Source organism: Ammospiza caudacuta, chromosome 21, assembly GCF_027887145.1.
Source record: "Ammospiza caudacuta isolate bAmmCau1 chromosome 21, bAmmCau1.pri, whole genome shotgun sequence".
In the NCBI taxonomy this organism is placed as follows: domain Eukaryota; kingdom Metazoa; phylum Chordata; class Aves; order Passeriformes; family Passerellidae; genus Ammospiza; species Ammospiza caudacuta.
This window is the reverse complement of record NC_080613.1, coordinates 4485783-4513779: the sequence shown is the minus strand read 5'-3', so window position 1 is coordinate 4513779 and position 27997 is coordinate 4485783. Positions and strand designations below refer to the sequence as shown.

General features: G+C 53.3%; 3 protein-coding genes across 3 annotated transcripts in view; 1 reads left to right on the top strand and 2 right to left on the bottom strand.

The window, feature by feature from the left end:
• Window positions 1–6: 6 nt before the first annotated feature.
• Window positions 7–5005, bottom strand: UCK1 (uridine-cytidine kinase 1). Its single transcript, XM_058818234.1, has 7 exons — window positions 4903–5005; window positions 4528–4687; window positions 3673–3769; window positions 3433–3575; window positions 3259–3353; window positions 2131–2179; window positions 7–1567 (listed from the first exon to the last, which is right to left on the bottom strand). Exons 1-7 carry the CDS (start codon window positions 4987–4989, stop codon window positions 1380–1382), a joined length of 819 nt encoding a protein of 272 aa, XP_058674217.1. The 5' UTR covers window positions 4990–5005; the 3' UTR covers window positions 7–1379.
• A 1248-nt stretch (window positions 5006–6253) lies between these two features.
• PRRT1B (proline rich transmembrane protein 1B) lies at window positions 6254–7891 on the top strand. Its single transcript, XM_058818436.1, has 3 exons — window positions 6254–6861; window positions 7003–7137; window positions 7226–7891. Exons 1-3 carry the CDS (start codon window positions 6259–6261, stop codon window positions 7370–7372), a joined length of 885 nt encoding a protein of 294 aa, XP_058674419.1. The 5' UTR covers window positions 6254–6258; the 3' UTR covers window positions 7373–7891.
• A 692-nt stretch (window positions 7892–8583) lies between these two features.
• The window catches only part of RAPGEF1 (Rap guanine nucleotide exchange factor 1), an 84761-nt gene continuing 65347 nt past the window's right edge, over window positions 8584–27997 (bottom strand). The window contains exons 12-26 of the mRNA XM_058818087.1: window positions 26111–26392; window positions 24751–24843; window positions 23118–23206; window positions 21813–21924; window positions 20269–20344; window positions 16963–17047; window positions 15458–15550; window positions 14899–15084; window positions 14658–14742; window positions 14360–14454; window positions 13847–13925; window positions 13600–13701; window positions 13078–13175; window positions 12607–12735; window positions 8584–12098 (exon numbers count right to left, since the gene is read on the bottom strand). Of these exons, the coding sequence (XP_058674070.1) occupies window positions 11948–12098; window positions 12607–12735; window positions 13078–13175; window positions 13600–13701; window positions 13847–13925; window positions 14360–14454; window positions 14658–14742; window positions 14899–15084; window positions 15458–15550; window positions 16963–17047; window positions 20269–20344; window positions 21813–21924; window positions 23118–23206; window positions 24751–24843; window positions 26111–26392 (1755 nt within the window). The 3' untranslated portion in view covers window positions 8584–11947. The remainder of the gene's footprint in view (window positions 12099–12606; window positions 12736–13077; window positions 13176–13599; window positions 13702–13846; window positions 13926–14359; window positions 14455–14657; window positions 14743–14898; window positions 15085–15457; window positions 15551–16962; window positions 17048–20268; window positions 20345–21812; window positions 21925–23117; window positions 23207–24750; window positions 24844–26110; window positions 26393–27997) is intronic.

The following is a 27997-nucleotide window of genomic DNA, read 5'->3' as shown; positions in this document are numbered from 1 at the left end:
GCCCCTCCAGCAGTGTTCCTTTCTGTGCCTTTTTGCTGGCAGTGTGAATGTACCAGAATTACCTTTCATAAAAATGGTCATTTCTGATCACTGTTCATTTATTTATTAGCCAAAGTAACACACCCACAACCAACACAGCCAAACCCTGCTTTTAGAAAATTACCAAATATGAAAAAGTTCCTCTTAGTAACATTTCCCTCCCACCCTCATTCTCAAAATTACACCTTAAGTCCAGACTCAAGAACAGTATCACAAGGACATTTTCAAAGGTCCAACCAGCACTTCATTGCAGTTTTTCCCAAACAGACTCTTCATGCTGCTGCAGTATCACTTATCTGGGGTAAACTACAGAAACTGGGATATCACTGTTTGTACTTCTTGTCTGCTCTTTTTAGAAAGCCAGACATTCTTGAGTTGAAGCTGCTGGAGTGCAAGGCAAGTGCTCTGACCCTGTCTGAGGGTGTCCAGGCAGCTGCCAGTGCCAGCAGGAGGAGGGTCCTGCAATTCCCAGTTTCCCCCTTGTTGACCTCACCAGCCATCTCTGGAAGTGGACGGATTCTGCCCAGCAGAATTTGCAACCAGCAGTACAGAAATGCACTAAAAGACACTAATACTGACAAGGTCAGGGTTCTGTTTCCATGAGCAACTCAATCCAGTTGGAGCTCACACATTCAGTAACTGTCGTAAAGCACACTGGGTACGAAAAATAACCAAACAGTGTTGCAAGATTCGGGAGCTTGGAAAGGAATAAATTAGGAATCACTAGAACCACTAAACTTCTTGGGCGTGTCCCCTGGTGAACTGCAAGTTCCCATTTGTCCCAGTCAGTCTCTGTCTCACCCCTACCTCAAGGGAGAGGTGCCTCTACAGGCCAGGAGGTGGCCAGCAGCAGAGCATGGCCAAACCTCAAGGTGCCAACAAGGTTGAGAAGAGTCAGAGCCTGTTAAAATTAACAGCATGTGAGCTAGTCTTGGATAGAGAGAAAAACACCCAAGAGGCAGCAGATTTTCCTGCTACAGACGACCATCATCAGGGAAATGGGGTATCTTGCTAGTCACCTGATAGTGCTTAATTCTCAGGGGAATCTTCAGCATTAGTTCTCATTGTGAAAATTTAAAAAAAAGGCAAGTAACACTGCCTTTAACCAGTTCACCAAGTAACAACTCCAGACATCTCAGAGAGAACAGGGAAGGGTTTGAGGGAAGCAGGATGGAAGGCCAACCCCTTCCTCTCCCCTCTGCGAGAAGATTCCCACCAGGATCCCCTCCGCTGCTAGGATGACTTAAGGGGCACTTCACCAACCATTCCGTGGAAGTCCTTTGCCAAAGTTGTCTTCAGTGTTGGTGTGGAGCAGAGGCAAAGCCTGGGGCCGTGCCGGGCTAGTGCGGGCGGCTGCTGGACTCGAGGTGGGAGCGCTTGCCGGCCGCCAGCACGGCGGCGCTCTCGGCCTGCTCCGGGAACGGCCGCTTGTACGTCCGGCCGTGCCCGTTCAGCGCCCCCCGCTGCCACTTGCAGATGTCCCCGTTCAGGATGTCCTGAATGTGCTGCACGATCAGGTTTATGGCAACTGCAGAGAGGAACGGGGAATAGAGGACGTGAAGGATCTCCTGGATGAGTTAGCTAGAAAATGTGGAGCATCCAGCCCTGCTCAAGTTTTAACAAGCCCTTAAATGAAACTCTGCCTGCTGTCTGCACTGAGGTCAGACCTCAACAGGTCGCTTTTGCAGCCCTCCACAGGCTGAGCAGCTGGGCTTTCTGATCAGGCTGAGCAGCTCCCTCCCCTCCAGCAAAACCCCTTCCTCAGGAGCAGGCACTGCAGGCAGCAGGGTGCCTCCTGCTCCATTCCCAACCCCAAAGGTGTCTCCCCAAGGAAATGAGGCACCCCTTCCTCAGGAGCAGGCACTCCTCCTGCTCTATTTCCAACCCCAAAGGTGTCTCCCCAAGGAAATGAGGAACCCCTTCCTCAGGAGCAGGCACTCCTCCTGCTCTATTTCCAACCCCAAAGGTGTCTCCCCAGGGAAATGAGGGAACCCCATCCTCAAGAGCAGGCATTCAAGGCAGCAGGATGCTTCCTGCTCTCTTCCCAACCCCAATGGTCTCTCCCCAGGGAAATGAGGGAATCCCTTTTACCCATGTTGTCAACGCCTCTGGGGATGATCACATCTGCATACTTCTTTGTCTGCAAAACAGAAACAGTGGTGGAGGAGGCTGTTGATGGGAGAAGTCAGCTTCATTCCAGGAAGAAGCAACCAGAAAACTGGGCAAAGATGGAAGTGCTCCAGGGTTGTAAGTTAAAGTTCTCTCTCATGGTGACAAGCTAAATAAATTCCAATATCACACTGGGAAATGTGCACTGGATTTAAGCTCAGGGATTCTTCTTACTGTCCCTTTGCAGAGAATCACGAGGTAGAAAGAGCAGGTCAGGTGTGGAGTCCTCTGCTTTTACCCATTTGAGCTGCCTTCAAACAGTGCCCATGTCAGGCAAGGTCTGTTTGCCCAGAGCTGGTTTTAATCAGCATTTTACAAGGCATTGTAAATCTCTGCTGAGAGCCAAGGTATCCAATGTGCATGTGAAATTCCTGCCTGCCTCTGATAACATTTTATTGATCTTTGCCACCACAGCACTCCTGCTTTTTCTTCCTCCCCACAGCTCAAAAAAGCCGACAAATTCAGCATTTCTAATGAGTAGTTTTAGAATCCCAGAATTCCTTTGATCTAGGGGAAGAGGCGCCTGAGTTAGTCTTTTCCAATTTATTTAATCCACATATTACTGGATTTTGTTCTCATAGGGTTTTTACAAATTAATTTGATTACTTTAGTACCTAAATTGGCCTCACACTACATGGTGTAGCAAGCAGAGCTAGAATGGTCTGCACCAGGTTTTCACCAGTGTTCCCTCTGAGAAATGCTGCTGGAAACCAAGCTTTTCTTTCTTCCTACAAGACTTAAGAATAAACTGAGAGTGGGAGTCTTTCATTCAGAGAGACCCATACTTAAATAGCCCCAGCAGCCAGCAGTGAGAAAACCTGCTTGAGGCATTTCCATGGTGCTCTGCCAGCAGAAGGGACCATTTCAGTTCCTTAACAACCAGCTTGAAATGGTTGAAGACATGAGGCAGAGAGGAGAACGTGGGATTTGTGAAATACAAAAAGCCACCACTGCTGCCCCTACAGCAGCTAATTCCCAAACAACCCCGCTCCTCTAGCCCTCCCCAAAAAAAGAAGACCCCACAAATGAAATTAGTGAGAGGCTTCGTACCGGCAAGCAGAACTCCTCAAAGGCAGGCTTGACAAACGTGGTGTACTGGGTGAGGATCTGCTCCAGGTCCCTCCCACGCTTCATATCTCGCAGAACTGGGAAAGGGAGATAAAAGCCCTGACTGTTGTCCCATGGTGGGGACGGATAAGGAGCAGGGGCACGGCAGGGCTTTACCTCTGCGGGACAGCCGGACGTCAGAGTCCGTGTCCACAAAGAGCCGCAGGTGGAACATGTCCCGAATGTCCTGGCTGTAGAACACCAGGATCCCCTCAAAGAGGACAACATCAGCAGGATACACCACCGTGGTCTCTGCCAGCCTGCCGGGAGGAACACCCAGAGCTGTTAAACAGGCTCTGTGCCCAGGCTGGGGACATCCCCACACTACCCAGGACCTCAGACAAAGGCAGGGCCTACCGAGAATGTGTCACGAAGTCGTACGTTGGTACCTCAACCGTTTTGCCCTCAACAATGTTCTTCAGGGTTGAATGCATCAATTCGTTATCGAAGGCATCTGCGGGAGGAAAGTTCAAAGAGAAGGACTTTCAGATGCTGTTGTATCAAATGATCTGCTCAGATTTTTCCAGACCCAAAGGAAAAACCCTCTGCCTGGTATTTCACCATAAAAAAGGAACTTGCAGCTTATTCTTTCCTACCACTAGCACCACAGCACTCTGTGCCCAAGTGACAATGGCTGTGTTTGGTTTCAGAGATAAGGAAGAGACAGTTTGCTGTTCACAAGCAACTACAACACAATGAAATTAAGAGCTCAAAGGTAAAGCCGGTCATTTCATAATTTTATCAACCCACTTAGTAATTGCGCAATCTTTTGCAACTTTGTTCATCTGTTAATCAAGGGCCAATTGGAAAACCCCAGGCATCCTTCATGGTTTCCATTACCCGCCCAACAGGCACCAGACTCCAGCCAAGGGCAGCTCCCTGTCCCGCCTACAATCCACAGCACTCCCCCGGGCAAGGGGAGCAGCTGTTTGCGTGGACAAGAAGTAACAGGAAAGGATTTGGGGAATGCTGTGGTTCATTAGGGAGCCTCTCACGAGCATGGAGTGGAGCAGATAGCAGGCTGGCATGCTCAGCACCTCTGCACGGCTCCAGAACAACGGGCACACGGGAAGGACAAATGGATGTTCTGCTGGGGGAAAGCACATTTCTGTTCTCCAACACTTCCCATTTCCTACGGGGACTTCCCGTGAGACCCAGCTGCGCTCCGAGCACGGACCGAGCCCTGCTGGGGTCGGGCCGGTGGGGGCTCACCCGGGTGGTCGAAGTTGTACTGCCCCTTGAGGGCCTTGGCCTGCTGCTCGGCCGTCAGCACCTTGTAGAAGCTGTCCTGGCTGAGGATCAGCACCTTGCGCTGCCGCTGCTCCACCTCGTTCTGCCCCAGCAGCTCCATGATCTTCTCGCACACTGTGGACTGAGCGGGACGGGGGACTCAGCCGGGACGGGGGGACCCCGACCCTTCCTGCGGCCCGGCCCCCAGCCCGCCCTCAGCCCGGGGCGCAGCCCGGGGCCGCCGCCGGCGATGCCCCTGCGGGAGCCGCGCAGGTCCCGCGCCGCGCGGGCTGCCGGGGGCGAGCCCCAGCACAGCCCCAGCACGGTCCCGGCAGGGCCCCGGCACGGCGGGCTCACCTTGCCGCTGGCGGTGCCGCCGCTGACGCCGATGAGGAAAGGCTTGGGGTGCGGCCGCTCCGCGTCCGGGCCGCCGGCGGACGCCATGGCGGGATGGACGGCGGGGGCGGGGCCGGAGGTGGAGAGGGGCGGGGGCGGGGCCTGGATGAGGGCGTGGTCCTGAGGGGGCGTGGCCGCGTGCACTGAGCGCAGCCGGCCTCAGCCCCGGGGCCGGAGCACCGGCACGGACAGACGGACAGATGGACAGCCGGACGGCTCTGCCCTGCTACAGACAACGCTGTCTTATCCTGACACTTGCGTGAGCGTGTGTGTGAGCGTGTGTCTGTCCCCGGCTGTGTGTTTGACACCTGTACCCATGTGCATGTGTACATCTGTTCCCTGTATTTTACACCTGTTCCCTGTGTGTTTTACACCTGTAAGCATGTGCATGTGTACACCTGTTCCGTGTGTGTTTGACACCTGTACCCACGTGCATGTGTACCTGAGTCCCCTGAGTCTTACACCTGTATCCATGTGTGTTTTACACCTGTTCCCCTGTGTTTTACACTTGTTCCCGTGTGTGTTTTACACCTGTTCCCATATGTGTTGTACCCCTGGTCCTGAGTGCAGGTGTGTGCAGAGCGCTGTGCACAGGAACTGTGAAGAAACACCTGAAGGTCCAACACAGAGACACCAGGATGCATAAACACACATATGGGTAAGACACCTACACACAGTGTGTGCACACACATCCTGTGCGTGGGTGCCATAGAGATAGCCACACACACATGTTAAACATTAATAGCTATAGCTACAATATGCAGAATTTTATATACATTTTGTGTATCAATAGAGCCGGAACACACACCACATTCTATATGTAAATACAATATTCTAAAATAAAACCAAATCATATGTTTAAACACGAACAAATTGAAGCTTCTTGACTGCCCGGCGCCCATCACCGGTTCCATGGGCCGGCCGGACCCGGACCCGCTGTCCAGCCCCGTTTGCCTGCCCGGTTCCCGGTCCCTGCGCACGCCGAGCCGCCGGTGCTGCGGGCCGGGCTGGCCGGTGCGGGGCGGCGCCGCCCGCGGGCCCTGGGCAAACAGCAGCGGGTCAATGATTAACCGGCCCGGCTGCGCTCCCGCCGCCCGCGCGGGGCCACGCGGGGCTCGGGGGCCGCGGCGGGGCCGGAGCGGGCCGGGCCCCGAGCGGCGGCGGTTGGGAGCCCGCGGGCACCGGCGTGAGTGGGGCCGGGGATGGGGCACCGGGGGGAACACGAGGGCAGCCCCATGGCACCCCGGACCGGGGGTGACCGTGCCGGGAGCGTCCCGTCCCATCAGAGCCTCCCTGTCCCCGCAGGCCTCTCCGCGGATGGACGGTGAGCCGCCAGCCGGGCCCCAGGCCCGCGGCCCCGCCGCGCGGGGAGCGGAGCCGGGGGACGGCAGCGGGGCGGCCGGGGCTCCCACCGGGACAGGCGGGGCGCTGCCCACCCCCGGGGCTCCCACGGAGGCGCTACCCACCCCCGGGGCTCCCACCGAGGCAGCCGGGGCGCTGCCCACCCCCGGGGCACCCACCGGGGCGCCCTGGGCTCCTACCGGGGCTCCCACCGAGGCAGCCGGGGCGCTGCCCACCCCCGGAGCTCCCACCGGGACGGCCTGGGCTCCCACCGGGACGGCCTGGGCTCCCACCGGGGTTCCCTCCGGAGCAGCCGGGGCGCTGCCCACCCCCGGCCCCCGCAGCGACGCCCCCGCGGCCCCCGGGGACAGGCCCGTGGCCGTGTCGGTTGTCTCCAACTCAGCCTTCGAGGGGGCTCCTCCACCGTACTCGCCCCCGGACCCCAAGAGCTACCACCTCCTCTACCCGCCGTTCCCGGCCGGCTATGCCCAGCAAGGTCCCGTCATTTACCCGCCGGGGCCGGGACCGCGGCCCTACCCAGGCCCGGGCTTCCACCCCGGGCCGCTGCCCTACAGCCCGGTACGTATCCCCCACCCCGGTGTGTTCCTGCCCCGCTCTGCAGCAGGGCTCACCCCTTATCTCCCTGCCGGGTCTGTGGGGTCCCCGCGGTGCCCTGAGCAGCACAGCCCGGGCGGGGAGCAGCTCTAACCTCCCCCGCAGTACCACCCGCCGCCGGGGCCCTCACCCGCCGGCCGCGGGCATCACCGGCCCAAGGACTACACGGTGGAGTCGGTGCTGGTGACCCTCTTCTGCTGCCTGATCACCGGGGTCATGGCCCTCGTCTACTCTCACGAGGTAAGCAAGGACTCACCGGGCAGCCCCGAAGCCCCTCCTGGTGCTGCGGGTCTCCTCTAAGCGCTCCCCTGATCTCTCCCTGCCCCAGACCCGCGCTGCCCTCGCCCGTGGGGACATGGCCCAGGCGTACCTGGCATCCAAAAAAGCGCAGTCACTGGTCCTCATCAGCCTCCTCATCGGATTGTTCGCCTCCATCAGCTGGATCGTCTACGTGCTGGTGTCCCTGTACCAGTGACAAGGACCCTGAGCCCCAGGGCGCCCGAGAGCTCCTGGTGGCTCCACCTGCGCGGGGGTATGGGGCACGGGCAGGTGAAGTTGCCACATCCTTGTGTGGAAATGAGTGACAATGAAGTGTTTTTGGGGCTGTGGGGCAGCGTCCGTCCTTCCTGGTGGGGCGGGGAGCTGCCCCGGAGCCTTGAGGCATCTGCTCAGCCCAGGGCAGGAGGAGCCCGGAGCAGGGAGATGCTGCATCCTGCCGGATCCAGCTCTGGGCAGGGTCCATGGGTGGGATCAGGCTCTGCTGCAGGATGCTGAATCCCATTGCTCTGGGCTCCCACTTGGAGCTGCCAATGGGACTCAGGTGCGGAGGGAGCATCTTGTAGGATTGGGGTTGGAGGTGGAGCAGAAGTAGCAGGTGTGTGGGAAGCCCTCACTGGTCATTAATAGTGTAACATACAAAGTCATGTATGCAATTCTACGGTAATTCTGCACACACACCCCACCATACAACACCCACCCCTGTACTGCCACCTCTTGCTGCTTCTAGACTGAAATAAAATACAGCTGTAGCCAAAACTTCTGTTTTCTCTGCACACCGAGGGCCTACCTTGCCATGGCCTTTGCCCACCACAAAATTCAGGGTAAGTTCTCCTGCAACAGCTGAAATCAGGGTTTAGCAGGTGGGCACCAGGGAAGGGGAATCTCCCTGTGCCTCTGGCCTGGGCAGTTTGGGGGCACCCTGAGCTGTGGGCAGACAGTGTCCCCCCAAGCTAAGCTGGTTCCCTGGGATGCAGCCCCACATTCCAGCCCTGGCACAGGGGCCACATGCTCAGGTCAGTGTCTGGGCACTCTCCTCCTAAGCTGGCCTGTGACAATTATTTCCAGAGGAATTTTGAACCCTGTCCAGGACTGAAATAGCTCCATGGAGGGGTTATTTATAGCCCTTGGCTGTGGGCACACGGCCATGCACGGGCTGGGCACACGCTGGGAGCTGGGCAGCCAAAACCCTGACACGGGGGACACCAGAGCCCAGGGAAGGTGACAGGAGAAGATCTCCCCTTGTACTGAGGCAAAGCCATCTTGGCAGAGAGAGGGAAGAAATTAATAGTGAAAAAATAAAGGGGAAAGAGGCACACGAGAAAACATGAGGCCACACCAGCGCCAGAGGCGGATTCGATTGTCACTTTAATCCACAGACTGTGCATGCACTGTAAACAGGATCATCAGGCAGGCTCGTTACTGGTGTTTTATTTGTCTTTAATATAAAAGTTACAGGTCTGAAATGTCTGCAGGAAGATGCCACCATGGGGGTTAGTGGTAAATCTATAATACAACGGAACTGCTTGGGGGAGAGGCCTGGGGCAGGGGGCTGGTGACGGGGGGCATGGCTTCTCCCCACTCCCTGCCCCGTGTGAGAGGGCACTCAGACTCTTCCCTCTCCCCAAAAAGATGTGAGGATGCTGCCTGCAAGATGGGGACACACTCATGGCCAGTCTTGCACAAGGATGTTCTGGGTTTCTGCTCCTGGAGAATGGGGGGGTCTCTGGTCAGCAAACCTGAAGCTGCTCCAGGTGGGGGACCCTCCTGTAGGGTCCCTCCAGCCCTGAGAGCCTGGCCTGAGGGTGGGACACGAGCCAGGAGCTGCGGCTGGGACACTGCTCAGCTGGGGATGACAGCAGAGGAAGGGGTGAAGGGGGAGGAAAGCTGGGGGCACTCAGCTCCCATCCCCACACCATGGGCTGAGCCTCTGGCTCTGGGGGTAGGCAGAGGGCAGAGACCAAAACCTCCTTTGTGCTAACTGTGGGCTCAAGTGCAGGGAAGAACCTGAAACGGCTCCTGCTGGTTGGGGATCTCAGGATCACAGAATTTGCTGACTTGAAGGAGACCATCAGGATCACCGAGTCCAACTCCTGGCTCTGCACAGGACAATGCAAAAATCCCATCCAAACACTTCTTGATCTCAGACAGGCTTGGTGCTCTCCCCTCTCTGGGGAGAACTTTTTCCTGATTTCCAACCTAAACCTCCCTGCACAGCTGCAGCCGTTCCCTTGGGTCCTGTCACTGCTCACAGGTGAGGAGATCTGCACCTGCCCCTTGTGAGGCTGCTGAACACCACAATGTCCCCCCTCAGTCTCCTCCAGGCTGAACAAACCAAGTGCCCTCAGCTGCTCCTCACGAGGCCCCTCCAGACCCTTCCCCATCCTTGTGGCCTCCTTTGGACACTCTGTAATAGCTTAATATCTTCTTTTATATAGTGATGCCCAAATTTAGTGTTGTCAGCAAAGTTCCTTAGTATCCCTTCCAGTCCTGTGTCCAGGTTGTCAGTGAAGATGCTGAAGAGCACAGGGCCAGGGGTGGAGCCCTGTGGAACCCCAGTCAGTGCCAGTTTTGGGGTGTCCTGTGTGCCCGAGCCACTTGCTCACCCCTCAGGTAACACGGTCACTCAGCTGGATGAAGACAAGCTGGCCCCTCCTGTCCCCCTGAACCCCCAGGGCTGTGACTGCAGAGCCACCAGGGCAAAGCCCACACCACATCCTGGGTGTATTCATCACCCTTTTCACCATGCTGGGCTTTTAAAAGATCTTATTTACAAAGGAAACATGGATATGACTTCCTGGGAAGGCTCTGGGGAATGCAAAGCTTTGGCTGGACAGAACACACGGCTCCAATGCCCTCAGTGCCATGAAAATAAACAACTTTTAGAGTGTTCTGGCTCAGACCCCGTGGTTCAGCATGAACAATTCCTGCTCTGACGCTGCACAGAACTGTGTTGGACCCCACACTGCCCTCCCCCAGGTGCCCTCATGGGCAGGGGGTCTCTCTGTGCTTGGCCACTGTGTGATCCTCGTGCCTGAGTGCTCAGGAAAATAACAAAGCAGGGTTATACCCTGGGCTGTCACTCCCTCCTGAGAGCCAGGCAGAGCTGGCCAAGGCTTTTCAATCTGTTTGGAGAAGGAAAGGAGTGCAGCTCTGATTCACCCAGAACAAACAGAGGCTTTAGCAGGCACAGAGTTGCTACTGAGAAATAAGTTAAGGATGCTCTGTGAAACTCCATCTCTGTATTCCTTGGGAGATGCTGCCCTAAACCTGCAGGATTTTGTCAGAACCCTGTAAAAACCTCTGACAACGTGACAGGGAGCTGAGGAGGGTCTGGCAAAACCTGCAGGACACACTCACACCCACAATCCAACTGCAAACCACTGGAGCAGCACAGAGAGGAGGGATGTGAGACGGCCTGGCTGGGGCTGTGCTGGGTGGGACACAGAGGGGGGACACAAGGGCTGAATAAGGCACACTGAACAGATGGGGTTAACACTGTGTGTGTGGGAAATGACACCCCTGCCTTGCCCTTCCGTGCTGGGCTGTCCCTGACCTGCTGGCAGCAGCAGGACTGGGGACAGGGACTGGCTGGGGGTCCTGCCAAAGCACAGCTCTCAAAGCACAGCACTGAGGTTCCAACAGGGACCCCCAGAGAAAAACATTTGGCAACAGAGAGAGGAGAGAGGAGTGGGTGGGAGGACAGGGTGGCTCAGCTGGGCACAGGGCTCCTTCCTGGTTCCCAACCCAGAATTGGCTCCTTGAGGAGGCTCCAGCCCCTGCTCTGCAGCCAGTGCCCACCTGGCTGCCCCGAGCCTCCTTTATCCAGCACTCGGAACAACATTGTCACTGGTTGTGGACTTTATACAGACTGGTTTGCACTTGTCTTGTGTTTTTTTTTTTTTTCCTATAAACTCATGGGTATTCAGACATGCATCAAAAATCTCCAGGGGGTTCTAAACACTAGGTATGTACAGTCTGTATCCTACAGCATTTCCTGTGCAAAAGCTAAGTACCATCGCTAAGAGACACGGGGGCACAGGCAGGTGACCCCCAGTACCTGGGCAGTCCGTGTTTCCAGGTCCAGAGGGATTTACTGTTGCTTAAATAACGAGATCTGAGAGGAGGAGGGGGGTGTGATGACTGGAGATGGCGGGTCCCTGCCCACATTTTCAGTGCCTCTTCTGCATCTACGACCGGTGCCTTCCTGCCGTGAAGAAGGCCCAGAGATCTGGGGTGAGCCGAGACCCCTGTAAACACAAGCAGCTCTCTGGAAGCAGAGCTCCTCTGGCAGGCAGCAGGAGACACTTCCATCCTCACGAACACGTTGGGAAGGTGGCATTGCAGGGGAGACTCCAACCCTTGGCTTCCTTGGCTGCTGCCCAACGCCGCTCCGGACACGAGTCAGTGGGCGCTGAGCTCCTGCTGCCCCTGCTCGGGATGGAAACAAGAGCCAGGGTACACCTGAATGCAACAGGCCAGCAAACCAGCATCACGCTGGCGTGGGACACTCCTTCCACACAGCTCTGTCCCCGGGGTTAAAGCTGGTTCATGGCACAGAGGGGTGGGAGGAGGAGGAGGGCGAGTGCAGCGAGCTCCGGCCGATCGATCTCTGCCCTCGGCGGCTGCGCCGGCCGGCATGGCCACCCCCAGGGCTGGCTGCCAGCTGGGAGGGAGGGTGTGTCATCCAGTGACAGGTACAAACATTGAACTCCAGTCTCATAGCTGCCCTCGGCGCCTCTGCGGAGCGATTCTCCTCACACAACCCCTCCTCCTAGGTTTTCTCTTCCCGATCTGTTTTCCGCCTCGTGATGTTCCGCGGTTTGATTTTCAGCGACAGTTCCCACAGGGCCTCCTCAGCCAGGTGGTCGCTGAAGTCGTTGAAGAATGACACTATGTCGTCGTTCCTCTTGATGTCGTAATGTCTGGAAAGCCACAGAGGAGCTGCAGTTACACAAGGGCTGCCTGGGCTCCTCTCCTGCCTTTGGGCCACCCCTGTCCCTGTCCTGCTCTGAGGACACCCAGCACTGTGTGTGGGCTGTGCCCTGTGCTCATGGCAGTGGTGTCACACCACAAAGGGGAAAACCTGCTGCTGAATTGAGGGGAAAAAGGCACTTATCATACAGAAATCAGCAGGTAGATCTGCTGCCTCTGCTGCAAGACAGCACTGAAGAAAACCCCAAACATCCCAGAGAACACAGGAACCAGCAACGGCAAAACCTGAAGGCAAAACTTATCTGGATCCCAAAACTAATATCAGAAAAATGCCCTTACAATGTTTATCTAACCTAGAGAGGGAAGGAGCCTGATTAGAGCCCTGTTGCTCTCAGCTCTCCTTCCAACTCCCTTCCCCTTTAGATTCCCTTCTCCTTGCCCAGGGGCTCCCATGTCCAAGCCCCAGTCCCCACCTCTGAGCCCCACTGCTGCACTTACACTTGCTGGAAGCACCTCATGCTGTCCAGGATGTTAAACTGCTGCCAGCGCTTGGAAAAGTTCACTTTGCTGTCAATGTAATCAGGGTTTCCCAGATGGACAAAGGTCAGGTCCTGCAGAATCAGGCCTCTGAAAGAGGGAAAGGGGCATCAGGCCAAGGGAGAAGGCAAACAGACACAGAGGTTAGTCACAAAGGGCAGCCCAACAAAATCCAACAGCCTCCCACTGCCACCAGAATGGCAACCTTATCCAGAGGGAAACACTCCCCAGCAGCAGATCCAAAGGTGTTGAGATGCAAACACCCCCAGCCAAACTGCTCCAGAGAGCACCCATGGGCTGATGTGGCACGGTGCTGCTTTACCCCAGGGGCTGGGCAAAAGGCAAAGGCTGAGCTCAGCAGCAGCTGCTGAGAAATCCCTGAAGGAGGCATTTGAATGTGCAGAGCAGTGTCAGGGGAGGAGCTGCACTCACAGGTAGGGGATGCAGGGGGGATCCACGTCGGCCAGGGCCGCTCGGTAGGCGCGGAAGGACGAGGAGCTGTCGATCAGGGTGCAGTACTCAGCCAGGCCCTGCAGCACACAAATCCCCTGCTGACACCCCTGCTGCAAAGCCATTCTCCCTGTCACCTCCCCCCTGAGAGCCACACAGAGCAGGGAGGTAATGCCATGCTGCAAACACCTCCAGCTGATTTACTCAGCCCAACCCTGGGGTGTTCGCATTGCTGCCTTCAGCCACCCCCAGCCTTGGGCTGCAGGAGGAGGAGGAGGAGGAGGAGGAGGCTGTTGTCCCCTGTGACTGTGCTGGCACTCCTGCAGCTGTCAGAATGCCCAGCCACACTGAAGGCTTCCAGCACTGTGGCATTTTACCCACTGGAGAGGAGTTATCCACCATCCCTGCGCCCTGGGACACTGCTGGGATGTAAAACCACTCAGCTCTTTCACACATAACCACACTCAGCCTACCCCAAAGCCCACAGGCCCCACTGCTCCTCACCTCTGAGGTTTGCTTCTGCCACTCCAGCCTTCGGATGGGTGCAGAATCCAGTGCAGAAAGAATGGCCAGATAGGAATTAAAATTATTCAGCTTTCGTAAGTGCTGTCAAGAGGGAGAATATTCCAGTTACTTGAGAGCTCTGAAAAGCCTTCTAGCATCAAACAGCTCTACCAAGCAGAGGGCCCCACTCCCCTGCCCCTTTAGACAGCAGTGTGTGTGTGATTCACAGGAAAAAACAAACTGGTACCTTCATAATCTTTATAAATTTAAGGAGCAGCCTCTCTCGGTCCTGGGCTTTCTCTTGTAGCATAATTATTGAACGGACCCTGGAAGAACAGACAGAATAAAAGATAAACCTGCTTAAGCAGAGATCAGATTTCCTCTTGTTTCATTAAGAAAGCTGATCACTAATAGGGATGGGCCAATGCAAAAAAGTTCACAATACCTCAAACTTAAATGGAGCACTCTAACCCACAGCAAAGACAGGATACTGTCACAGAGGGCCTTTATTTGCAAGGGGAATGTTTGTTTCAAGAGCTCAGTGATATTGATAATTAATTCCTCTGTATTACAAGACCCTCCTTATTTTATTTCTGCTGTGCTCTGGGGCCTTAGATGAGTGCTCTGCATCTATTTCCTGGCCAAAAATACACATTATCCCATTTGTAACAAAGGAACCCAAGTCTATGAGAAATACTTGGAATATTTGCAAGGCATTGGAAGTTAGGCACAGTTCAGTGCCATGTTCTGAGCTCCTTACCAGTAGGACATGTTATTAAAGTGCTCTGTGAACTGTGTCAGGTTGGGGCTCTTCTCTTCATTTTGTTCCTTTGCCCAAAGCAGAACTTCTGGAATCTGGCAAGGAAGGAGAGGAGAGGGTAGTGAAAATACCACACATTAAAATGGGATTTCCTCCCCAAGATTCCCAGCTGCAGCCTGTGCTCACAGGCCCTTGCTGGCACAAGATCAGCTGTGTCCTACAGTCCAGCAGGTGTCTGGGAGAGCTGGCAGAAGGTCCAAACCCTCCCACTGCCCTCAGCCCATCCTCATCTCTGTACCTCGATTTTATAGAAGAGTTCAGCATCCAGCAGGGTCAGCTGCTCAGCTATTTCATGGCTGTGGAAATCATGCAGTGTCCCTGGCCTGTGGAAAACAACCAGGAAGTACCAAGGCTCAGCAAATGTGACCTGTTTTCTTATCTTTCTTGTATTTTGAACTGAGGAAAACTCTTGTGTTCCCAGGGAAGGGGTGCCCTGGCTCTCAGAGGACACAGGTATGGTCACAGACACCTCTCCTCACCTGGCTGCCACCCCTCTGGCTGCGAGAGGTTTGATGGAGTTGGCGTAGCTCAGCATTTTCTTCTGATCCACCTTATCCAGGATGTTCTTGCGCAGCACCCTGGCCAGGCTCAGCTCCCCACTGCACACCAGCCTGAACACCAGGTCCATCAGCAGCTTGAGGATCTCCTCTGTCAACTCCACCAAGCTGGGAGGAAGGTTTAAAATGCATGAAAGGCATCAGAGCTGAGACACTGAGCTCTGGGGTTTGTATCTGTACTGAGTCTCATTGCTCTTTCCTACCAACAGAAATTTCTCTTCTTCCCAGCTCTTTCTTTCCCAGAGATTCTCCTTTTATTTGTTATTTTCAAACCACTGACCCATTTAGGACACACAGGAACAATCTGTTCTTCCAACAGAGTTCAGCATTACAGGTGTCCCACTGGTCAGGGTTGGGGGATTTCAGCTGTCATTACAGATTAGGTTAAAAAAATGCATCTTCCCTAAAACCCACATTTCCCCAGCTGCCAGGTTTCTGTGAGTTACTGACCCTGCATCCCAAAATGAAGAAAGGAACTCACCACAGCTCATCCACCACTCTCACCAGCACAAAGAAGGTGTTCTTACTGACTCTCTTCTTGAACGTGTCCGGGAAGTGGCAAAACTTCTCATATGTTGGTTGTAAATTAAAGAATTAACTCAGTGTAGCCCCATCAGCATCAGTGCAATTCCCAACTGCCCCAAGGAATCATAAAATCATTGAATGATTTGGGGTGAAAGGACCTTAATAATCATCCAGTTCCACTCCCTACCACGGGCAGGGACACCTTCCACTGCCCCAGGTTGCTCAGAGCTCCATCCAGCCTTGCCTTGGACACTGCCAGGGATGGGGCACCCACACTAGAACACTGTTCTGTCCTGATGGAAACTGGTGCTTGATTTCCAGGAGATAAGGGACACTGAGATGGCATTAAACTGACACCAGCTGCTGGTAGCAGGGGTGTGAGGAGGAACTGACACCTCACAGAGCTGAGAGCAGGTGTACCCTGAAATTGTTCTCTCTAAGGTGGCATTTAATGAGCAGCAATTCCCCACAGTGATCTCCCCCACTGGTCTGTGACATCTGCTCTCAACAGATCTCAGATGTCACCTCCACCTTCCTGGCTGCCCAATCTGCTGCAAGGACAGTGACAGGGGCGACAGCACAGGCTGAAAAACCTTCTGCCAGGTGGACAAAGGGACTGAGAGCAAGGTTATCAGTAAGGCAGCACTGGCAGGGGTAGCCCAGGCAGGACTGTCACCTGGCTGAGCCGTGCTGTGTCCCTGGCTGCTGATCCAGAGCAGCAGCTCTGCTGCAGATGGCACTGACGAGCTGCAGCAGGACACGGTGACGTCAGGCTCCCTCTGACGTGGCTGCACAGAGCCACAGCCACCAGGGCCACCAGGGCCACCAGGGCCACCAGGGCCACCAGGGCCAGAGCCTGCCCTGCTCTGCTGGCAGGGAACAGAGCCAGGGGCAAGGAAAGGCAGCAGGGTGCTCAGGGAGAGCCCCTCTCCATCCTCTGCCAGGAATGCTCACCCTGCACATCAGGGTTACCAGGCACAAGCTCAGCTCAGGGCTGGGAGGCCAAGAGCATCTTCAGGGCTGAGTTTATTGCAGTAAGAGAGAGAAAGCCTTGATGGTTTAATCATGTCTAATATTAAACTACACTTTCCCATGCAGGGAATACCCACGGCTCCTCTGGAAGGCAGAAGGTTCTCTGGTCCCCACTCCACAAATGAGATGTCCCAAATAAAACACATTTCCCCAGTGACACACAAAAATCTGAATTGCTCCTCTACCCTGCCAGGACCCCTCAGGAGACAACTCAGGTCCAGTATCCACTGTGACTGGACCTGCCCTGCAGCAATTCCCACTGGAGAGAGTGGAGGTGAAGGGATTCCTGCCTGGGACACACCAGGGCCAGCACATCCCTGACCATGCTGCCAGCAGGCTTTTGACCAAAACCCTGCCACCAGCTCTCTCCACACTGACCATCCAGCTCTGACTCCTGATGGGAGTCAACTGCCTCTGATAAAAGGATATCTGTACTGCAGCTTCTTGATGAGCTCTTCAGGGGTAATAAATGTCCTGTATGTGGTCAGAAAGGCTTCACAGTACAGCACCAGATCTGGGGGAAAAAGCAAAAAAGCTTCAGTCAACTCTGCTTTCAGAAAAAGGAGCTCCTTGTGAGGTTGAATGCAGATATACAGAGGAGGACAGGGACACATTTTGGTGTGAGTGAACTTCCCAGGAACGCTGTGCTCTTGGTCCTTACCAGCAGATGGACCCTTTGGCACAGGAGCAGCAGTGACACTGCCCTGTCCCCACCGGGCTGGCCCTGGCTCCCACTCGGGCTTGTGCCTCATAAAAGGGTCAGTGAAAATCACCTGCTTGTGGGACAGGAGCTACCAATAATGTGTCAGGGAAAAACGTAGTTCAGACCTTGGGGATGCTTAAAAAAGAAGATCTGATGGCAAGAGGTGATGCCTGCTCTGTCTTTGGGGCTCAGGCAGGTCACTCTGCCCTCCCAATGAGGAACATATGTGTTTCAGCACATGCTGTGGGGCTGCAGATCCTCTGCCCTTTCTGAGTTCCACGAAATCCATCCCAGGACAGTGTAAATAGAAGATTACACTGATTTACAAGATTATTTCCAGCCGAAAGAAAAGCAAATTGCACTACAAAAACTGATGCTGCCCCAACACAGATGGGTGCACACAGCCTGTGCTGATCCACCTGCAGGACAAGGTGCTGCAGGGCCTGGAATTGCAAAGGCTCTGGGCATTATCATGGATGGAATGGAATGGAAGCACAAATTGCAAACAGGAATGCAGATGTCAGGTGAGGACTGCAGAGCACTTGCAGTGCCAATGCCTGATCCCTGTGGACAGGAGTGCCAAAATGGCAGCACTGGGGATTAGGGGCAGCACAGAGCAGGGCAGGGCAGCAGGGGATGGCACTGTGCCCTGCCAGGAGCTCTGCACCAGGGGCAGGGTGTGCAGGGGATGGCACTGTGCCCTGCCAGGAGCTCTGCACCAGGGGCACTGCACCAGGGGATGGCACTGTGCCCTGCCAGGAGCTCTGCACCAGGGGCAGGGTGTGCAGGGGATGGCACTGTGCCCTGCCAGGAGCTCTGCACCAGGGGCACTGCACCAGGGGATGGCACTGTGCCCTGCCAGGAGCTCTGCACCAGGGGCAGGGTGTGCAGGGGATGGCACTGTGCCCTGCCAGGAGCTCTGCACCAGGGGCAGACAGGGCAAGAGCTCCTGCTGTGCCTGCCCAGGCTGGGCTGCACACGCAGGGCTTGTCCCAGCCAGAGCAGGCATCACCCCACAGGCACGTGCTGCAACAGCCACTGCTGGGAGGCGGAAGGAGCAGGGCACAGAGGGAGAGCTCTGCCTCTCTACCTGCACTGTTCCTCTTGGCAGGAACCTCACCTTCCTCCTGCCCTGAAATTAGGAGTGCTGCTGCCTCTGGGTGACAGACAACAGAGCCTGGGTGCTCACACCAGGCCTTGTCCAGCCCCAACCCTGCACTCACAGCAAGTGTGTGTGGCTGTGAGCACTCAACTGACCAGGGATTTTATTCCTGAAGACCGCAGGTCTCTCTTTATCCCTTATGCCATTTAGCTTTTTCAGAAAACTCAAATGGACAAGAAGCATCATGCAGCAGGGCGTGGAGTTACATTTATTCTGGGTTCCCATCTGCCCAAAAGGACACGTGAGGTAATACAGCTGGTCTGCTCTGGCACTTGAAGCTGCCAAGAAATTCATCTTTAAAGGAAAGCCTCTTAACTCTACCCCTCTGTGCCTTTGGCTGATTGATTTACAAGCCTGGAATTCTTCTCATTGTAAGCTTAATTCATTAACCCTCTCAGTCACCCAGGCAGTGGGTTAGTATAGCACAAATTCCTCTGTGCTCCATTCAGCCCTGGCTTGGCAGGCTGAGCTCAGGCACTGGAACTGTCCCCTGCCCCAGCTCTGCACAGCTGCACCACTGGGCACGTTAAATCCTGCTCTGGCTTCCCCACAGCTCTCACCCCACTGCTTGCAGAGCCCTCAGAGCCCCCTGTTCATGAACTGCAGGTCCAGCACTCACCCCCTCACCAGGCAGCTGTGTTTCAGCAGGAACAGTAGGGGAGTTTTTTGTGGTCATGCTTATTCCAGAGAACAAGAAGTTTAGAAATTTCTCTATCCCACTTTCAGCATGTTTATAAGGGTATTTCCACCATCTCATTTAGACTTTTCTTTAATATACATTTCCAGCCTTGGCACAATCAACTGCCTCCTCCTCTCTGGTGTGTTCCTATCTTTGGTCCTTTCTGCCTGCATTCTATGCCCGTGCAGACTGGGAAACACAGCTGTCAGGGGAAGGATTTTCTGGCTAGCTGAATGGTGCTGGTAAGTAATTGCAAACATCTTATGCTACAGTAAAACCCCTGTCATTTAAAAATGTACATGAAAGATATTTCCCCTTTGACTATCAACCTCTAAACTGAGCACTGAGCGATTCAGAGGTTAGTGCTTTGCCTCCCAGGAGATAAGGAGATCAATCCTGGTTAAGGCCATCAGCACAAATGTGTTTGGCAGGTTCAAATAATTCTCTGGAAACACTGCAAAGGCTGTCTTTGCCACAGGTCTTGGAAAGGAGCTGCCTCATGTGTGTGGTGCCTGGGTTTGGGCAGATGAAGAGGGGTTTTAACAAATCTGGAGCTCAGGGTTGCTAATGTACCTTCTCCTCCCCCACATCTTTTGTACTGTGGATTCCCTCTCTGAACTGGTCTGGGTGGCTGCCAGGACACAAGTGGTACAGAGTGAGACAGGAGGTGGCACAGTAAATTGAAAATACAGGGTGTCAGCAGAGCAGCACCTGGGCAGCCTCCCAGTGCCATCAGACCCAAACCAATATCCCTTTTTCCTGCTTTGATGCCACAACCATTCCATAACTCCTACAGCACCACTGCCCTGAAATTCAAAGGACGAGGGGCACCTCTGGAAACAAGATCCAGGCTGGTCACACCTGCTCTCACAGGAGGCAGTGGCCCAGCTCAGCAGGTACAGGGACACAACACAGCACTGTCACTGCTGTGCCAGATCCAGGCAAGGGCTGGGGGGGAGTTAATCCCATCCCTGCTGCTAAATGGAACCACCAGGGGCTTATCCAGCTTACCTCCATCTCCCAGAGATAAACACAACCCCCCAGGCTCAGGGGATCCCTGCAGACTCCCCCAGCCCAGCTGTCAGTGGGCAGAGGAGAGGCAGCCAGAGCCGTGCCAGGCCGTGCCAGGCCGTGCCAGGCCGTGCCACGCCATGCCAGGCCGTGCCAGGCCGTGCCCTGAGCCCCACCTACCTTTCCTGTCGGTCTCTGTGGCGTGCACCAAGAGAATGTCCCCAGATCCACCTCGGACATCTGGCCCATCATCCCCCTGCAATGGCAACACAACCACGTCAGGCACGGCCCAAGCTCCCTCAGGCCTGGTTTAACATGGCTGAGACTCCAGCTCAGCAACAACTGGCAGCACACAAAGTGTTCCTGGCACTGCTGGCAGCACAAGATGGGACATGGAGCTCAGTGCTGAGATAATCCTGGAATCTGCACAGAGCATTTGGTGCCCCAGAGGAGGAGCTGGGCCGATCCTCACTCAGGGTCTCCCTAAGGCCAGGTTGTGCAGCTCAGGGAAGGCTGAACCTTCTGCCCAGAAATGCCACAAATCCTCCCATGAGCAGGGCAGCAGCACTGTGTGAGCTGCCTCAGAGTGCAGGATCACGTAGCACAGTGGCTCTGGGGTGGGAGGTCATGCATCCAGCTTGCATGCTCCTGGAACATCAAAACCCAGCAGTTAATGCCCTAATCTGGAGCCATTTGGCCAGAGGTCACCTGAAATGATCCAATAACTGGCAGAAGAAAACAGCCCTGCTAATTGCTTGACCCCTGCATTATCACTCTCTAAAACACATCTTTCCTCTAGCTACTGCATTTCACAACTCAAAATATGCAAAACTGATCCAGGACTCAGCCAGCAGTTCCCACACTGCAGGAAGCAGATCCCAGTGACAGCTCTATACTGCTTCAAACACGTAGATCAAAAAGAAAAGAAAGAAAAAGGACACTAAGACACAGATCTGCTAGTCACAAATGTTCAGAAATCACTGATTTTAATATGTTTTTTAAAGGAAACAATCAATCAGAGGAGGCTGGAGTTGTGTCTGTCTTCCCCTAGGAATGTCTTTAGCTTTTCAATGTGGAAAACAGTGAAACATGAATTACAGCCAGGAGCAGATGTGAATTTTTCAGGTGACTCTCTGGCAAGACTCATGAAATACTACTTAGAGAACATGTAAAAGCTTCTCACTGTCTCCTGCACATCTCAGCTGACCAAAGAACACCCCTGAAGTGGCAGTAAATGATCCATTCTGTGTTTTCCAGCCAAGCCCCCTGACAGTCTGTGAGCTTCACAAGGTTCCCCCGCCATTTCTCAAACACAGACACAACTCCTTGGCTGCTTTTCCACATCATGTCCTGCTCATTCACCTGCTGAGCCTGCCCTCAGAGAGGAAGGCCAGCACCATCACCCCCACCAGCATGGATTGTGCTCAGGCTCTCAGTGATTCATTTCAGACTGTCAGAGGCTGAAGAGGGAAGAGGCACACTGGGAAAAGGGCACAGGATAAGCTGATTTTTAGGGAGACATCTCACATTCTGTTAAACTCTCCCTCACTGCTGGTGCTCCCTGCCTGTACCAGCACCTCATACTTGAACAGCAGCCTTCACACACACCCCACTTCTGCTGCAACCTAGTTTTTCCTATCTAATAAAGGCTGATGCCTTGTTTGTGCACACAGACAATCAGATTTCAACTCAGAGTAAACCAAACAAACCCTGAATGCACCTACCTCTTGCTTCAGTGTTAATCTAGACATGATTTCACTGTGGTCAATAAGGGACAGCTCATCTACCTCTTCCTCCAGCTGTGATGACTCCAAAGCATCTGGTGACTGTGGCTGCCTGTGACAAAGAAATGGGAAATAACCTTCACCAAATGACAGTAAGTACACAGACACTCTGGAGGTAAATCTTTTGCAAACAAGCCCAAATGTCTCTCTCTAACTCTGTTGTTTTGTGCATCTCTTGAAAAAGAGAAAGATAAACCTTCAGGATGTGAACACTTGTCAGTCTGCATTTCTGGCAGACAGGATTTTACTATAAGTACACAATTCCATGTCTCCTTAATCCACCAAATTTTTAGTGCACACAAATCTAAGCCCTTCCTCAAGTGTACAGAGACTGAGCACACTCTCCTCATGCACATCTTAGTCAGCTCATCACCTGCTGTGCTGAGACAAGGGGAGATGACAGGGAAAATAGAGCAGAAAATCATGACCATGTTTTTGGTCATTCCTACCCCCAAAGGCTGGTGCTTTTGTGCCAGGACATGTCCTCTCTGTGCCTGTATTTCTAAAAAAACCCAAACCAAAGTACTTATGTTCCTCAGAGCTTTCCCCAGGCCAAAATCCACCAGTCAGTATTTTGGGCAGATAGTGAGCTCTGCAGAGCACTCTTGTGCTGTCTCCTTCACTGCAGGGATTAAAACCCTCAAACCAACTGCAGGAAAATGGGGGAGGGAAGTTGACTGTCACACACAAATCAACTGCTGCTCTCTGTTTTTGCTTTAGAAATGCAATTGCAGAGCAATCTCGAGCAGCAGGGAAGCACTCACTCCACTCCTCCTGAAGCCCATCTGTTCCAGCTTGCACCTCTTCATTTACATAGGCAAATGACAGCTAAGAGCATTAGCAGGGATATAAAGCCTCCTGCTCCAGGGCCTCAGCCAGCCTCTAACTAGCAGGGTTAGGAAGAAATTTCCCTCTGGAAGATGATTCCAAACAGCAAATACAGATTCTTCTCACACATTTCCCTGGAAGCAGGAGGGAGCAGCCAGTGTCAGGGACAGCACAGCCACTGACATGGACTGAGGATGCCAACACAGGCTGCATTAACCCCAGGGGCTCCTTGAGCTCAGCAAGGACATCCAGCCAGGGTTCTCCTCATTCAGGATCCCATCAAGTGGGCTTAAAGGTTTAGACAACATGGAGGAGGGTTAGGGCACACCAGGCAGCCCAAGGATGGCTTGGCAGAGGGGATTGTGGGGCTCTGCACCCTTTGAACATGGAAGGAGGACACCAGGGGTCAAGGCTCACCTTTCAGCACCATCTTTGCCCTCCTTGCCCATGGCACTGCTGTTCAAAGACGAGTCTTTGGAGGGGCCATCTTTGACAGGGGGAGATTCCTGCCAAGAGAAAGGAGTTTTTCATCATTACACGGGGTCCTTGAGCCCAGCCAGCCTTGCATTTACAGTCTGCCTGCCTCTAAATGGCCCTTTACTGTAAATTCCTACAGAGCAGTTAAAGATTGATGCAAGTTAATGCCAAATGCCAGGAAAACACAGAAGTTAATCAGACAGGAAATTTGGGACCATCTCTGGAGACTAGTGTAATTAGTACTGTTTGCTTTTAACATTGTGAAATGATGCTGAAAGTTACAACATAAGTCAGCTGTTGTCTTGGATTTTAACCCTCTCATGACCTTTTATTTTTCCTCCAGCCCTTCCTGTTGAAATACACTTTGCCTCCTGCTTTAATCCAAACAGACACAATCAGCTCGAAGCTCTCCAGTTTCAGTTCCCCTCCTGACCACAGCCCCCCTGCCTCAGGGGTGGATGCTCACTGCTCCCTACCTCCCTCCTCTCCCATCACAAGAGGTTTTGCAATGATGCAAGGTTTCCACTCCACGACTCAGGGCTGTGGAAATGAGGCTAATGCAGAAAAGCAGAACCAGCTGAACCCGCGGCATGGAACAGCAGGTAGAGAGCTCAGAGCAAAGATACAGCATTTTAAATTAGCCATTTATTAAGGAGACAAATAGCCATGAACAGCAAATGGGAATATTAATCCAAAAGTGTCAGAGTTCAGAATTATTTAACATCATGCAGAGTGAAGCCTGGAAATGCAAACCTGGTGAACAGACAGGACTGAAACCACCCAGCATGGAAACACCCTGCTGAGCCTGGCTTCCTTAGGGTCTGCAGGATTTTTCCAGACTCTATCTGTGTAAAGCCCTTTGCTTCAAAGTTGAGAAACTGCTCAGAGCTGCCCAAAAGGATGGGCCTGCCCAGATGTGTCTCCTGAGGGGAAGTGATGGGAGCACTATCTCTTGGCGTATTTAACACCACCATGGATAAACGTCTTGGACACATCCTGCAGGAGATGTGCCTTCCAAGAGGAGGGCAGGCAAAAGGATCACCACACACTGCTGCCAGCTTCCTATGACCCAACAGGAAGATGGGACCTCCCTGGAAAGGAAAACGCCCTGGCTCCTCTAGGAAATATCTAAGATACAAGGCTTGGGTAAAGGAAGAAACAGCGTGTGAGTACAATGCTAAATCAATCATTCACTCTGCAACCAAACAGTGAGGGGAAAAATAAGTATTTAGTGCAGAAGGCTTTCTGTATTAAATAGGGAAGGCAAAGCAGTTACAAGAAAAGATGTGGCCCCAGGATGGCTCAGGGTGCAGCTCTCTGCAAGGAAACTCCACGCAAGCAGCTCCAAACAGCAGCGAAGCAGGAGAAGCCATCCCTGACTCCTGCCAGGACTCAGCATCACCCCAAAAGCATCTCCTGCTCTGCACCTGCACCAAGAGGGCCCCCAGGCCTGCAGCCAGCAGTGGGCAAGCAGAGGGATGGCTGGGGCAGCAGAGGGACAGACAGGGTGTGCAGAGGAGCCCCGTGCAGCCGCATGCACCGGGCAGGGCAGCCCCTCTCGGGCTTTACTTACTCCTTCAGAGCCTGGGAGTTCCCCGTTGCTCTGGCCAGAGGAATACAGATTGACATATTCACCCTCACCAGCCTCCTCACTGGCGTTTTCACTCTGAGGGAGACAGGATGAAAGGAGATACGTGATGGTGCCCCCCACCAGTGCTTTGTGGCAGACAGAACCTGGGAGCAGAACTGCCCTGGCAGCTGCTGTCACCTCCCTCGGAGCTGTTCTCTGTCTCTGTGGCCACTGAGGCTGCACCAGCCTGGGGATCATTATTTCTGGCTCTGGAGGACTATCCTGAAGGCCCTGGGCAGCAGCAGGCACTGCTTTGCAAGAGCTGTGGGCTCCAGGTGACAGTGCCAAGGTGCAGCGGGAGGATTTCAAGGTGCTGGAAGCAGAATGTTCAGAGCTGGACACAGAGCTCCTGTCCTAGCCAGGGCAGCCCTGCTGAGTGCAGACCAGCCCTCAGCCCCATGGGCATCAAAGGTATCCCCCAAACTAGGCTACAAGCATGGACTAGACCCATCAGACCAGAACACACCAAACTCGAGGCCTGCTGGGATATAACACGGACCCGGTGCAAGGAAGATGCAAAGCAAGGTCACATCCAAAGCGTGAAAAGCTGCACATTTACTCTGCAATCAGTGACCCTCTTCCAAACTTGGCAGAGAGGCAGCACTAGCATGCCCTGTGCTGACAGCTCTAATCCCATCAACTCTCGGCTTCGCAGCGGACGAAAGAGGAACTGTCTTGAAAATGAGGTGTTCAAAAAAGTATCTGTAATGGACAGACCTGCTCAGTGATGTGCAAAGGGATCTGGGACCTCAAACTAGCAGAGTGGGAACAGTGTTAGCCTCACTTCACCAACATGTGACAACCTGCCACCAAGCACACAGCTGGGGCTGATGGGGACTGGGAAGAGCAGGAACCTGGAGAGAACAATAGGCTTTATGCACAGGAGAGACAGAGCTGGACTGGACCCACTGCTCCTGGTGACTCAGGAGGGAGCAGGTGGCAACTGCAGGATGTGAACTGCTGTTAGGAGCCTGTATTTAGTAACTACCAACCTCAGAGAACACTCCTTTACCTCCCTCAGCTTGATCTTACAATTGCAGGAAGCTACAGCCAACTCTCCCCTTCACCAGCATTTGACATTTTGTGTTTCCTATATCTGTGTAACATTTTCTAAAACCTGCTGAGGCTGTCCATTTTTATATGAAATTTCCTCTCTTCAATCCACACACATTTGGAAACCAGACCAGACCACAATTTAGCATGTATTAATACAAGAGACATTTTCTTTGGAAAGAAAAACCCCAACAAACAAAGGCAGCCTTGCGTGAAGGCGCGTTATCATCGTCCCTTTGGATGGTCTCACCGAAGGCGTCTGGAGAGAATCAGTGAAAGAGGATTCAGAAGGAAGGCAGACAGGAGCACTCCCATTAAAGCTGCTCTCCTGAGAAGAGGAGTTTGGCACATCCACAGTGCTGGGTGACTGGCTGGCTGCAGCGGGCACCGCTAGGTCGGGGCTCTGGGACACGTGGACGGGCGGGAAAGGCGGAGTGGAGCAGGAGGAGGAGGTAGAAGAGAGGAAAGGAGGTATGGAGACTTGGTTGTGAGGCACAAAGTCCTGGGAGTAGGACCTAAACACGGATTTGTACTGCAGGATGCAGAGACACAACACAAAAAAAAAAAAAAAAAACCAAGGAAGATGGGGAAAGGAAAGAGACAGACAAAAGAAAAAGTAATTAGATTGGCAGCAGCATAGCAGTGACAGCACAAGACATTTCTAACACAGGCAGCACTATTTCAGGATCCACACACTAGAGCAGGAATTGCTACCTGGGATACATCAGCCAGGCTTTTCCTGGCTGTTCTTGCACCAACAGCAGCCTGGCTGCTCATCTCACAGAGGGAAAGTGAGCAGCAAGGTGTGAGCTGCAGGTATCCAGCCTTTGCTAGGCAAGGGAAAACCTGGATAGCTCAGAAGGCACACAGAAAGCACAACTCTGAGCATGCTGAAGTATCTACATAGAGAAAACTACTTCAAGTGCTTATTGCTTTTCTGGGATTTTCCACAGGATCCAAATTTAAGATGCTTTTTGCTCCAGCCCTGTAATTTAACAGCTACTGTGTCAAGTCTGTTCCAGAACACACAGCTCCCAGGGAGGAGTGGCTGGATACTGCCTTCAAAGTTACACTGAAGGATAAAGGAGATTATGCTGCTACTCCTTCCCATTCGTGAAAAACAGGGAGCAAAAATGGTAATTGCCCTCAGGAGTGATGAATTCCTTATCAAACCAATCCTTTAATGCAGTGCCTTGAAGAGTCAGCTGAAGAGATGAAAAGAGATCATCTGCGTAAAGCTTTATTTCACTATCTCTCCTAATCATCAGATTACTGTTCAGATAATATTAAACAGGGTGCAGTGGGAATATATTGTGCCAAGAAAAACAAGAGCAACCCTCTGTCTTTTAACATCTGGTGCTAGTAAGATTTGCCATCAGGGTAAGTCCAAAACAAAGCTGACTATCATTAAAAAAAAAGCTAAATCTGCTGGAGAGGAGTTTATTTTAAAACTTGCAAAGCTGGTCATAGTCAAGTGGACTGAAAGAAGAATCACATCATCCAAAAAAACCCCAGGCTGGAACAAAGTTGTGGTGCTGCTCCATTGAGGGATCTGCTGCAGCACAGAGTTCTCAGGAAGCACTGACACAACTTGCTCAAACCAGGCTGAAAAGTGACACCACTGTGATGCAGAAAGAAAGGGAATCAAAGGCAGGAATTGGAGAATTCAGGCTACATTTTCTCAGGAGAGTTGAGCAGGTAAGAAAAAGCAAAGCTCAGTCCATCACCTGAGCGCCAGCAGCAGTACCCAGCTCAGCAGTGGTATTTTTGTTTCTACCTAGGAAACATGTGGGCTTAAAAATTTAAACTGATAACAGCCTCAGGCCAGAAGCCCGGTCAAAAAAGCTTTTCCACTACAAAGGAAAGGAAATGTAAAGGTCAATGATTAGGCTTTACCTTCCACCACCTTAATCCTTGAGTGCCTGTGCCTTGTGCCTTGTGTGGAGTCCAGCAGTGCTCTGGGTGTATTCTCAGGGCCCAAAACAAATTGCAGGCCATAATACAGAGGAGAGGAGGGGGATGCTTTGGAAAGAGAGCTTAAAAGACTACTGAAAAAAATAATTAAAATGCAAATCCCCTCCATGTGCCTGTGGCTAAAAGGAGACTGGCTCTAGGACAGGCTCCTCTCTCTTCCTGC